The sequence below is a fragment of the Myripristis murdjan genome, chromosome 19 (assembly GCF_902150065.1).
Source record: "Myripristis murdjan chromosome 19, fMyrMur1.1, whole genome shotgun sequence".
Lineage (NCBI taxonomy): Eukaryota > Metazoa > Chordata > Actinopteri > Holocentriformes > Holocentridae > Myripristis > Myripristis murdjan.
Window position 1 is genome coordinate 17,788,365 of NC_043998.1, and position 13,022 is coordinate 17,801,386.

At 41.4% G+C, this 13,022-nt stretch overlaps 2 protein-coding genes across 3 annotated transcripts in view; both read left to right on the forward strand.

Moving 5' to 3' along the window:
* Positions 1-6: 6 nt before the first annotated feature.
* pts (6-pyruvoyltetrahydropterin synthase) lies at positions 7-5,500 on the forward strand. Its single transcript, XM_030078511.1, has 6 exons — positions 7-186; positions 1,389-1,468; positions 1,627-1,649; positions 1,800-1,856; positions 3,584-3,654; positions 4,160-5,500. Exons 1-6 carry the CDS (start codon positions 95-97, stop codon positions 4,281-4,283), a joined length of 447 nt encoding a protein of 148 aa, XP_029934371.1. The 5' UTR covers positions 7-94; the 3' UTR covers positions 4,284-5,500.
* A 6,582-nt stretch (positions 5,501-12,082) lies between these two features.
* Positions 12,083-13,022, forward strand: part of LOC115377456 (putative uncharacterized protein MYH16) — a 44,534-nt gene continuing 43,594 nt past the window's right edge. For both annotated transcript variants that reach the window (XM_030077190.1, XM_030077192.1), the window contains exon 1: positions 12,083-12,241. In XM_030077190.1, coding sequence (XP_029933050.1) covers positions 12,158-12,241 — 84 coding nt within the window. In that variant the 5' untranslated portion in view covers positions 12,083-12,157. The remainder of the gene's footprint in view (positions 12,242-13,022) is intronic.

The following is a 13,022-nucleotide window of genomic DNA, read 5'->3' on the forward strand; positions in this document are numbered from 1 at the left end:
CTGGACCTGCACGTCCCAGCGCCTTTATCGCCCTCCTTCCGGAGGCTAAGCGGATCGCTCCCGGTTCTCCTGCCGCTGTGAATCGGCTCGGACGATGGCTGGCACCTTTGATGGCAACAACACGGCGGAGCGCGTCGGATACATCACCCGCGTGCAGAGTTTCAGCGCCTGCCACCGACTCCACAGGTCCGGTCTGCTTGTCACCGCACCGCCGGTGTGGAGAGGTTATGCTCAGTGTTTCTGCATGCTGCTGCTGCTGCATGCCGATCACACCACCGCCAGCGGCTTGAAACGGCTAGCTGCAGCTATTTTACATCGCACAACACATGACAAACTATTAGTTTACGATGCAGCAGGGTTAAGTTGTTTTTTCATGCGCGTGAAACCTGTTGCGTTGGTCCCGGAGGATCACGGGAGTTGTAGTTTCTCAAAGCTCACATTAGACCCAGCTCCCATTAAACGCAGGTTATTCCTTCCTCCAGTTTACGTTGATCAAAGTGATTTGGTCTAATAGGAGACATTTTAGTCTTTAGCAGGCATGTACAGAAAGAAAAATGTCAGCAAGGATGAATATACACTCAGTGGCCACTTTATCAGATCCATCCAATCCAATTATTCTGCCTTAAAGTTTCCTTTTCTGATGCCAATGATGCTCAGGTTTTCTTGTGGTCACAGTAACAGAGGTGTTCATTCAGTTCTGTTTGGCATTGAGCTCATAGTTAGTGCTGCTGTTGGACTGGACTGCATTTTACTGAGAGCTGTTTCTACTATTCTGTCCCCCTCATTGTATATAAATAGGGAGGACAAAAAATTAGAAACACTTCAATACAATATGGTCCAGTACAAGAGCTCTGCAAACTACAACCTCAGTAATAAGCACAGAAATAAATTGACACATTCTCCACAATGTCAACAAAAACTGAACATGATAAACTTTGTTAAAAGGTAGAATTTATGGCAGAGCTGTTGACCTGAACTGCATTAGATTGGACAGATGGACCTGATAAAGTGGACACTTAGCATCTAATTGCATTCATAATAGACCTTTTTTCACATGAAATAGCAGTGTAAACACACGTGTTAATTATGATATTAATCAAAGTTTGATTTAATTTCAGTATAGCCTTTCCAGTGACTCTGCCTCTGTTAGCCCTAAACAGAACAGAACCTTCATTAAAGTCATTAATAACACTTGTGTTTACCAGTTATTCATTTCGAAATAATGAGTACTGTGAAATACTTCTTTTCTCCTCTCCAAATGTTATTTTTGCCAGTCACAAAGCACCTCACTGCACAATGTATAAATTCAGAGATAGAAAGCCTTGATGCACCAGCAACATAATACAGCAGGATATGATCACTCAAACTTTAACTTGTCTTTTCTCTAGTTCACGCTTGAGTGCTGAGGACAATAAAAGAATCTTTGGAAAATGTAACAATCCCAACGGCCATGGACACAACTACAAAGGTTTGTTGCCATTCACCATGATGCTGGCTCGAATATGCAATAATGGGATCATTAATGAATATTATCAACAAGTTCTTCCAGAATAATGTGACAATCAGTTAAAGCAGATGTTTATGTCACATACTCATTTTTTTTTTTTTTTTCATTTCTGTCCACAGTGGAGGTGACAGTGAGAGGAAAAGTAAGTTCTGCTCCATCATGCTGGATACAGTTTCACAGGACATGCAGCGCCCTGTTAAATAAAACAGTCACGAGTCTGTCACATCACTACACACATGCATAGTAACAAGTATTAAATTGTGCTCGTTCTTTGTGCTGTGTGTGTCTCTAGATTGACCCTGTCACTGGCATGGTGATGAACCTGACCGACCTGAAGAGGTGCATTGAAGTAAGCTCTCATTCTCTCTTCCCCAGTCAGATTTAGCCTTTACAGCTGACTTTTGAGTACAGAAACTTGGGTCCTCTCAGTCAAAATCACAAAGTAGAGCTACAATAAGGAAGAGCGTCCCATCCTCCAAAACTGAGATGTCGTAGCTTACCTCTAATTCCTGTGTTGAATGTGGACACTGTCACCTAAACAGCAGTGAGCGAGCTCCCCCATGTTAGATCTTGTCCCGCTGGTATCCTTTGGTATTAAAGCATCACAGACTGGAAGGATTTGGACATGTTTCTGATGTTACCCTACACAATTTATCATTACTGAATTAGCCATTGGGCCACCAACATGTGAAATTATAGTGTGCTTTAAAGGATTTTACTTTAAAGGACCATACCAGCATACAGCCTGCATGATGTATAAACTTCACACTTCCGCTAATCTTTTCCCAAAGCAAGCAGTCTTGTATTAGAACTCATATAATTTTTCCTCCCTTTTATCCAGCCACTGGTTTCCATTTATTCCACTACAATGAAAATGAACTTTCAGAGACTTCTTCACACCAGTATTCCATCACCATGATAAAGTCCTCCATATTAGTTTTTTGCTAAAAGCAGCAGCACTGTTGTGTTTTGATGACTTGAAATTAGGTGGATTAGAGAAATGTTTTCTGTATACACTAATTATCAGTTCCGTGCTTTATGAATGGCACCAACTTTGTTAGCAGCAGAAACAGAACATTATAAGGAGGGTATTTCAACATCAATCGAGGGATTTTGACTATATGTTGTGAAATCTTTAGTAACCCCCCATTATTTGCACAATGGTTTGTTGCAATTTAAAATGTAAAAAACTCAATTTACTTTCACCTTAACCTAGCTGCTCAATATCAGCCTTGTTGCACTTTGTACATCAGCTGTTGCTGTCTTTCCCAGTGCTGCTACACAGCAAGAGCTCTTCAGCTTTGCATTTGTACATTTAATGCATATTGTCTTTTGTCAGTGTTGAGCACATACTGAAAGGGAAAAACATCTCTCCTGTTCTGTCTTACTGGATCAGTTGGTGAAGGCACCTGCCATGTAACTATAGTGGCAAGAACATACTGTTTCAGTGAACAAAATACAATACATATATGTCCCTCTGAAGTCTGGCTGAAATACTGAAATTAGTATGTAATCCAACTGTAGAAAAGGAAATTGAAATAACAACCAAGACACCACCAAGTATGGTAGTTTATTTAGCAAGATAGTCTCCATTTATATTTTCACCAAACGTGGACATCATGTGAGTCCACATGGTGGTGAAATAATCCACAACACTGTATTTCTATCTGTTCATTCTCTTCCATAGCCAAACATATCCTAATAAACACCAAGGTGTACCCAAGTTCAGTTTTGCTTTAAAATAGTGTTTTTGGCCCAAATTGCTGCCTCTCAGTGCAGTTTGGCATCTCTTGCAGTTGTGACAGCTTCTCAGATGATGAATGTTAACAGTGCCTCTTTTGAAACTCTATCAGTGTTTCAATCGGAGAAGCCCCTCGGCCTTGTACAACCCTTCGTCTTCTGTCTTGTCTGCACTGTGTATGTGGTCGCGTTTCACTTTTCTGCTGTCGTGCAACTGTTTTGTCATGTGTCAGCCCCAATCAACCATGTCAAATTCCTTTTGCACTCCTTACATTTGGCAAATCAAAGTTATTGTGATTCTGTTTAATATTTACTTTGATTAATATACCGCTACAGGATGTCGTCATGACTCCACTGGACCATAAAAATCTTGATATGGACGTCCCATACTTTGCTGATGTTGTCAGGTGTGTATCCTGCTCACCCTATAGATGCCCAACAGACTGTCAGTTGATATACAAGTTAAAAATCAACAAGAGCTCAGCAGAATATCAACAAGCCATGAATCATATTTCTGCAAGGTATTAACATGTTAATATTACACCTTGTTGACATTATTGCGGGATACCTGCTGTGTTATTATGAAACCCACCAGAGTTCTGGGCAAGAGGGCTTATGTCAAGCCTGTTTTAGCAAATGGGCAAAAGGCCAAAATGTTTATACTCAGTCACACTGCTGGTGGGCATATCTTGCCCAGAACTCTGGTGGGATCCATATTAATGACGTACAGACATGTCTAATGTAATTTATGCCTTTGTGATATTCTAATGAACTCTTGTTGATTTGTAACTTATACATCACTTGACATTTTGTTGAAAATCTACTGGCGACTGGGGAAGCGTCAACTGCCCTTCCTACTGACTTCAGCGTGTATACAGTGTTTTCAGTCTTCTCTATTTTTCTTTCATATAGCACAACGGAGAACGTGGCTGTTTACATATGGGACAACATGGCGAAGGTCCTTCCGCCCAATCTGCTCTACGAGATAAAGATTTACGAGACGGACAAGAACGTTGTCATTTACCGAGGAGAGTAATGCTCTCCTCTCGAGGTCACTGAGCGCAGGATGTTGATGTACTGTGATGTATTAATCGATGTCCCTATGCTTGTGCCATTAATTACTGCTGGGTCAAGTTCACTTTTTGCCTCCATAGCTATAGTCCAAGCTAAGACCGACATAGAATTTTGAAGGCACATAGTAGAGTCTCTGGGCTGATACTTGAAAACTTGAAACAGCATACTACTACTACTACTACTACTGCTAATAATAATAATAACATAATCATTCACATTCAGGTAATGAGCTTCCAAAAGGCAGTCAGTGTACTATTGATTAATGCTACAAAGAATAAGTAATCAGCCATGTTGGATCATATCCACCGTATTCGAGCTGGATTACACTGGCAGGCCAGTATTCATTTTGTAATGAAGATCTGATACAGCATGTGTATCAGCAAACCAATTCACAGGAAAGCCAGTGAATCCAGCTAGCACATCTCCTGTACAAGGTGACACAACATGTTGACCTCAATTTGGGATTTGGAGTAAAAACTGCCTAGTAGACTGTCCACGTCCAGCGTTCATCTGAAATCCTGCATTCCTGTCGCATCATGGTGACTAGTCAACACGTGAACTGAGGCACCCAGTACAGCAACTCTAACTGTACAGCTTATTTTCTACATTATACATGCTTATTATTATAAATGATTATAGCTAAATATCACCCATCCAATCACCTCAACTCTGATAAATGAAGTGTATCAGATTTGTAGACAAAATAATGGAAATGCAGCCAATAAGGAGCAGGATCACTCTGCCCTCAGATCAGCCTCAGCTCTTTGAATTGCTGTCATCAAATCCTGATCTGCGCAGTTTTTATTGACACTGAGTCACAGGGGTGTTGTGGTGTTTAGTAAGTATTTTATGTGTCTGTCTATCCTCTTCCACTTGCCACTACTGCTCCTCTTTACTAAAGCAGGTCGATACATCCTGTTATTTAACATTCAGGTTAATATGAGTGGCCTACATTACACTCAGACTACATTTCATATTTGTAATGTGCAATACGATCCACCTGTACCACTGAAAGCTGGCCAAAGGGTGACATCTAGAGGCTGTACTCTCATTTGTTATCAACTTTTTGCACTACACATGATGATGTTGGGTCGGTGCCAACAATGCCGACTAAGCTCTTACTCTGGAAAGGACCAAATAATTTCCTGAAATAAAAGCAAAAGATGATTTTGCAGTGTGGAATTGTTGTTTTTAATTTGCACAAGAGTAGAGCCAGAAACCTTGATTTCACAGTTCAGCCAACAGAGGGCGAGATCTCACCTCCAGGGAGTGTTTAAGTTTGAGTTGGTATTGTGGTCATAAATGACAAGCTTCTGTAGGTGTAAATTATCCTCATCTACAAGACTATATGCTATAAATTACAACAGATTTCCATGCTAAATCCAATTTTTAATGACATAAATATGCATTGGCTGCAGCACTGACAGAACAGATCGTGCTGTCCTCTGGTAACTGCTTTTCCCAAGATGTGCTCCTGTCATCTTCCATCACTTCCAAACTCCTTGCACATTAACCCACTTTGTAAATACCCCAGGCCTTGCAGAAACAGGTCTGTCTGATTTATGGAGATATTTCTCATGGCTATGTGAAGGTGTTGCAGAGCAGTCAGTAGTAGCAGGCGGGCACTCTATCTTCCAGACGTACAATAACAAATGCCGTGTGATTCATTGCCCGTTTTAGACCCTTGGGCTAGCAAATGGCAAACGTGTAAATCCGCAGCTGTCTCTATGGGGTTTTGTGCGTCTGAGCAACTCCAGTTACAAATCACAATGCAAATTTAAGTTGTCGTGGAGAGTAAAATGTATTAGTTTCTCAAGATGTGTTCTGTTACTGCTGATAAGCTGGCGTAAGCCATTTTTCAACCTTAATAATAAGAGTTCCTCTTCAAGCACCAGCGCAGCTTTACAGTTTTGCAAGTTTTGCAACCTTCCCCTTACATGTTACCTTAACTGGGGTCTCTTACCACACTTTCAGACAAGTTGTTTGATAGGTTGTAGCATGCCTTTGTCGGTTTAGACCATAACATGTGTGAAATGTCATAAGATACACATGAATGCTCGATAAAACTTAAGCAATAAAAAGTGGGGCTTTTTTGCCAGAGTTGTAATCTGCATGTCAAAAATCAGCTCAAGCCTTTAATTAATCAAACCCCATAAACATGTCATGCACAGGCGGATGGCCTCCGGCGAACAAGACAGAAAAAAGCAGGGGTTCCCCTTGAAACACTGCTCTGAGATCAGAATCACTCTTCTCCTCTTCGTGTTAATACGCTGACTCCGGCACTGATCTTGGATCTGTGCCCAGGGGCAGCAGCTATGCAGAGCAGTGGAGACAAGACATGTCACAGCGGTGGGTAGATGCACGGCACATGCAGCTCTGTAATTACACAGATAGAAGGCAGTTAGATAACTGCAATTAACAGGTAAAAGCTGGTGATTACTGTGCTGCTTCATAAAAAAGCATTTTTTAACTGTGGCTTCCTATCTGCATTTGAAACAGGCTCGGTTATGAGCCTGAATTGGCTTGTATTTTCTGCTTTGAAAGGAGGCAACACTGTGGTTATTGTCTTGTGTATTTAGCCCAAAGCAAGGCAGTTGGGTTGGATTTCTTCCTCTAATTGTCTCAACAAAGGTAATCACAGATTTCAAGTGTCTCTCCAAGCAGAATGTACACTCCTGCAGCGTGTTTGTTTGTGCAGGCAATTAGCAGTTTACATTTGTGGCTGAGCAAAGCCATGGAGATTTAATGCAGTTGAGTCCGTGGCACAGATCCCCACCCTTGCTGCCTTTCTGACAGCGTCTCAGTGTTGGTGGGACGCCCACCCTACTGTGTGTCACCCATTGTGCGCCTCGCTGCAACAGTAGGTGCCTTTCACTGAGCCATGGCACCGAGCCAGAGGAGAGGCTTGCCAAAGATAAGCTGTACAAGAACCTTAAGGGTGGAACACAGCAATTCCTCTTGAGGCTGAGAAGCTGTCACAGGAGCAAGTGCTGTGCTGAAGGGTTCGGAGGGAATGGCTTGATTGATAGTAGCTCTTTCATTAAGGCATGCGTTGTTAGGAAACTGGGGACTGGATTGGAAAAGACTCTTTCCATGCCTTTTTTTTTCACTACACCTGTTTTTTTTTTTTGTTTTTTTTTTCCAGGACCACTTGGAAACACAATGTGCATGTAGGTGGGGAGTATTTATTTTGCCACAGATGACAAAGTGCGCCTATAAGACACAGGTTAAAATCGTGGGAATGTATCTGATTTTATTTAAAATTGAACAGAAATGCACTTTTGCTCACTAGGTTTTCGTCTTTGTAGAGTGTGATGTTCATGTGGTGATTAGTGTAAATGTGATCTGCAGATAATACACATAACAATACACACACAATGACAATGTCACAATATAAACTCACAAAAAGATAGAAAAATTAAGACAATCAATGGAAAGGAGCCTATAAGTAGTTGAAAAAACATAAACTGAAAGTCCCAATACATTTACAGCTGAAACATCCATGTGACAGGTCGAGTGTGTGTGGAGTTTTATATAGTCCCACTTGTTAGTGCACTGGCCACAGGGCATACTGGGACAAATCCTGGTGGGCCACCGCATTGGTGGCCTGGTGGACCATCAAGAAATCCATAAAGCAAAACTCTTCTACCACTTACAGATGAACCACGAAAGGCAGCGGAGGGAGAGCCAAAGGGTGCAAAAGTGCGAAAGCGTTGAAAGCAAAACCTCAGTTCTGTTCAGCGTCACTTCAAAATAAAAGGAGAAAAGTATGGAAAAGGAGAAAGTGCCTCTCATTTGTATTGAGTTCACAGAATTATCAAGAAGTAATTATGAATGTGTGGTAATCTTAATGGATACTTTTTAAATCAAGTTTATAGAAAACACACTGCATCGTGTTACACATTGTTGTCAAGATATGGAATTATCTACATCGTGATAGCAGATTTTGTCCATATCGCACAGTCCTAGTCTGGCAAGAGATGTGGACAATGATGAGGTTGAGGGCGAGCCAACTGGCAGCAAGATAGCAGAGCTCATCGAGTCCAGTGCTTTCAGAAGGGGCCACAAGGAGAAGCTCAACCTGGATGAACAGATTTCAGTAAAGGGAGTGGAGTTCCAAAGACTGTAGGCTCTTGTGTTTAGTGACACTCGCTGACACACACTTTCACTGGATTGCTGCACTTTCTAATCCTCATCTACTGCACTCTATGCCTGTTATTAATATGTTTTTATATTCATTTCATTTTTTTACCTGATTAGCGTCAGTTCAAATAGGAGCTTTTGTGGCCAAAAGGTGTGATGTGAGGCCATGAGGAAGGGTGGGGACTCTAAATGTGACAAATATGCATCTTTTTCATTTTACGTTGGTAAATTCAAGCACTTGGTAAATAATTATTTTCTCAGGCTTAAAATCCATACTTAGTGTCTAATATATCCTTTAGATTTTTGCCAACATGGCCGGGAAGTTGGCATTAAATTTCATTCTAAGTGATATTAAAAAGGTCTTAAAAAGTCTTAATCCTGTCCCTGTTGTCTTCTGTGTTACTAAACTCTTCTCTGTCTGTGTGAGTGGCAGATGTGTGTGTCCTGCTGCATGGATGTGGCTCTTATCTTAAGGTGGGCAGCCTCGCTCTGTGTCCGTGCCCTGCTATCCCTTGCCGTGCTCCCCCTGTGACTTCCACAGCCATTCGCTTTGCTGCATTAATGCATTTATGCTCTATATTTTGTCTTTGATGAACTCCTGGTAGCCCACCAGTGGCCACACCATGGACCACAGCGTCATCGTGCACCCCATCAAGCTGAAAAAGAGAGACACATCTGATGGGCTACAAAAAAGTCAAAGCTGGTTTCTTGAATTTCATTGCAGAAAATACAGTACAACACATAAGGCATTACAGTTGCTTGCAACAACCGTTTAGTAGTAAATTACAACAGAAATGACAAATAACTTTTGCCACTTCCGTTCCATCACTTTTCTCGTTTTGTATTGTGTTGGGCTAAAGGTCTGTAGGAATTTTTTTTTTTTTTTTCCCAAAAGAAATTGGCTTTGCGATGTATTTTTAAGGAAACCTAGATTCAAATTATTTGGTTGACCTTTTAATAGAAATATTTTACCCAACTGAATGATTGTATTTATAATCTTGTGACAGCGTTCCTCCAGAACTCCCAACAAAATGTTTAAAGGGGGGGTTTAAAAAAATAGAAAAATGACAGTGTTTGGTAAGAATACCTACTGTACAGTAAATTGACTTTGTGCTGTGTGCTTCTCATGACTCTGAGGTCAAATTCTTGAGCTCTGCACACATGCTGACATCCGCTCAACTTTGAGCACTTTGAGGAAAAAACGACACAAATTGACTGTCACTGGATCCTCTGTCAGATAATAAGACAGTAAAAATCCTATTTTCCACTGCCGGGCTGATTAAAAAGTTCAATTACCTGTTCTCTCCATTCCTCCAAGATGAAACATGCCTCCCTGTCATCTTTTCCCATATTGCAAAGTAAACATATCATTTCATGCATGATTTGGCGCTCCTGCAGCCGGCCTGGGCCACAGAGCAGCTGAGCGTGGAGACGGCTGATTGACTGACACACTGACACATGCAGTCAGACAGGCAGGGCAGAGACAGGCAGAGCGGGAAGGGCAGCAGCTCATTTTTTCAGACAAACCTGGATCTTGTGGGAAAATGTTCTAGCAAGACAGTCTCTGCTAAAAATCAAACGAATCTGGTCTTGGTTTTGTTAATTCCGTATTTATCTTGATTTCACAGGGTTTAGTGAAAAACTCTCTGCAGATTTTGCCTGGTTGCACAATTTGCTCTTTCCAGTTGTGTTTGCTGCTGTTTGCACAAAGCTGTGCAGCTCTTCAGCCTCTCTCATCGCTGGGATTACCAGGATCAGTGAGGAGCACAAGCTGCTGTGTATTTTAAAAATATGTTTGTTTTTTACACTGATAGAATATCATTTGTGTACACCATGGAGGGGTCACTTGAGTCAAGTGTGAGGTGCAAGATGTCTGTTCAGAACTTGAATAAAAATGTGGTCACAAAACAAAATTCAAAGTCAAGATGAATTTCATTATCCCACAGGTAGGATTTTTTTTTCCATCAAATTAAACAGATTGTGTCATTTTTATTGTGTATATATTAACACAGTTTGAAACTCAGGAAACTGGTAGCATAGGCACCTTTGGAATTTTTTAAAATTTATTTATTTATTTGTTTGTTTGTTTGTTTGTTTGTTTGTTTAGAATAAATAAAATGCACAACAAAAGAAAAAAAAATAGAATACAAGCAGAAAAGAACAGTGTCCGAAAAGGAGCAGGTAGAAGTAAAACTTGTATTACCCTGCCCCTTTCTTACTCATTAATAAAAAGTAGCTTCTTAAATCAAATTACAGCCAAATATATCTATACAAACAACTATTCAACTACCCAATTAAAGATATGCACATTCAAAATATTTACCACCCTAATGTACACCCATTGACTTAAATGTATAATAATTTAACAAATTATTATTATTGTTGTTGCTGCTGTTGTTGTGCTATTTTTCCAGTATTTATTTATTTATTACAAAATTTCTATAAACTTTTGTATAATTTTCTGGTATTTTTGTAACTTCATGCTGATTTCTGGCTAATTTTAGTCATTTCTTATTTTTGATAATTAATTATTTCTTTTTAATTTGCCGATTGCCCTCTTCCCATGTTTTTGAAAGAAATCTAGTGAATTTGCTTTGTTTTCCAGGGGTTAAATGCTTGTGGGAGACACCTAGTGAAAAATCAAACAAAAAAGGATGCAGTGAGGATGAGGCAGGATGGCTGAGTCACAGCGGGTGAACCGTTTAGTAACTGGACCCCTCTGTCTATAGCACGCATGAATTTTTACATGATGATATGGTTTTACATTGTAGATTTCTAGATTTTGTTTGCCTGCAACTGCAAGGGTGAAGAGCGTGGGAGGGCTCATGCAGGATCTGGTCGACTTTTTCATTTCATCATCTTCATCTTTTTACAAAACAAATGAAAACAGACACTTTCCAAGGGGTTGAAAAGTATACACACTGCTGAAGAATGAGTTTTGGATAGGGATTTTTTTTGTTGTTGTTGTTGTTGTTTTCTCTAAAGTGGAAATTTCCTGCGCTACAAAACAAGGGAGACAAGGCACTCTTTTGTGTTCAAAATTAAAACGTGCCTTTGTTGTTCTATGGTTACCCACAGAGGCAGGCTGGTAGGTATGCAGACGTAGGTAGCCGTGGAAAAGTGAGGGTTTTTCTAACCTTTGCACACAAAAGAGGAATGCCTTGCTGCCCCCCCCCACCCCCCAACTCTTATTTAGGAGTGTGTTATTCCTCTTTTTTTTAAATTAGAAGGGATGGGGTGGGGGGTGTCGAGGTTTTGCAGATTGTTCTGCTGGAGGCTGGCAGTCTGTCTCCTTGTGCTGCACCGCTGTCAGTGGGTGGTGTAGCTTGAGGCAGGAGGGAGGAGAAAGGGAGGACGGTGTGTGTGTGTGTGTGTGTGTGTGTGTGTGTTTGCACGCGCGTGAGGATCGTTCAAGCTCGTCCGTGCTTTCTTTTGGATCGTCAGCTCCCTCCCTCCTCGCTCCTGTCAGGGTCAGGTAGCAGGCGTAACACACTTTTCACACACACACTTACCCCCCCCTCGTCCACCCTCTCTCTCTCTCTCTCTCTCTCTCTCCCTCTCTCTCTCTCCAACACACACACTCCCAGAACCTCAACAAAGCACAACACAAGCACACACACCTACACACATGCTTCACTTCCTCCCCAGAGCCCGGTCGGGTGAAGACAGCATGGGCGTCTGCGAGCAGTGAGGATGGAGAAGAGAGTGTGTGTGATCCAGACTGACTTCCACCAGTACAGACCCACCATCGCCATCCACAGCAAACCTCTGGCACATGTAAGAAACCCTGCCTCTCTCTCTTTTTTCTGTCTTTTTTTTTTTAAAATCACTTCTTTCTTACTCTGTCTCTGTCCCCCTGTGTCTCTGTTCGGCTCTCATTCCCTTTCTCTGTCTTTCCAGCTTCTGCAGCTTGTCAGTCACACTTTCTGTGTGTGTCTACCTGTGTGTGTGTGTGTGTTATATGTGCTGCTACATGTTGCATTAAAGGATACCAGGGGCCCCTCCTCACTTCAGACCCACCCCCCCTCTTTAGAAAGAGGAGGTCGCTCTTTGTTCAACAGGGGGCGTCAGAGTGTGTGGTGTGGTGTGTTTTCACGTGCTTGTGGAGGTACAGTACATGCATGGACAGTGTGTGTGTGTGTGTGTGTGTGTGCGTGTGTGTGTGTGTGTGCGCGCGCCTGTAAAAGCGGTTGTACCTCATAGTTTTTCTCTTGCACTTTTCCATGTTTTTGGTTAAGTAGAATTCCTAGAGTTTCAGCTGTTTGTAAATCAGTTTTATAGGATGACAAGAGACAGCAGTAATGTACTGAACAACTGTCACACACACACACACACACACACACACACTGAAGACTCAGCTGGTGATACAGGTCTTCAGAAGTCTTAGATGCCAGTCTACTGTTCTGATACTAGCTTTGTAATATTGGCCAGTCATTTGGTCCACAGCTGATGTGATTGCAGTGACCATATCAGTATAAAATTTGCAAATACATTTTATATTATTTTCCCTTTTTATTCATCAGTTTAATGAGTCTCCCAAGTCATGTCGCCATTTGTT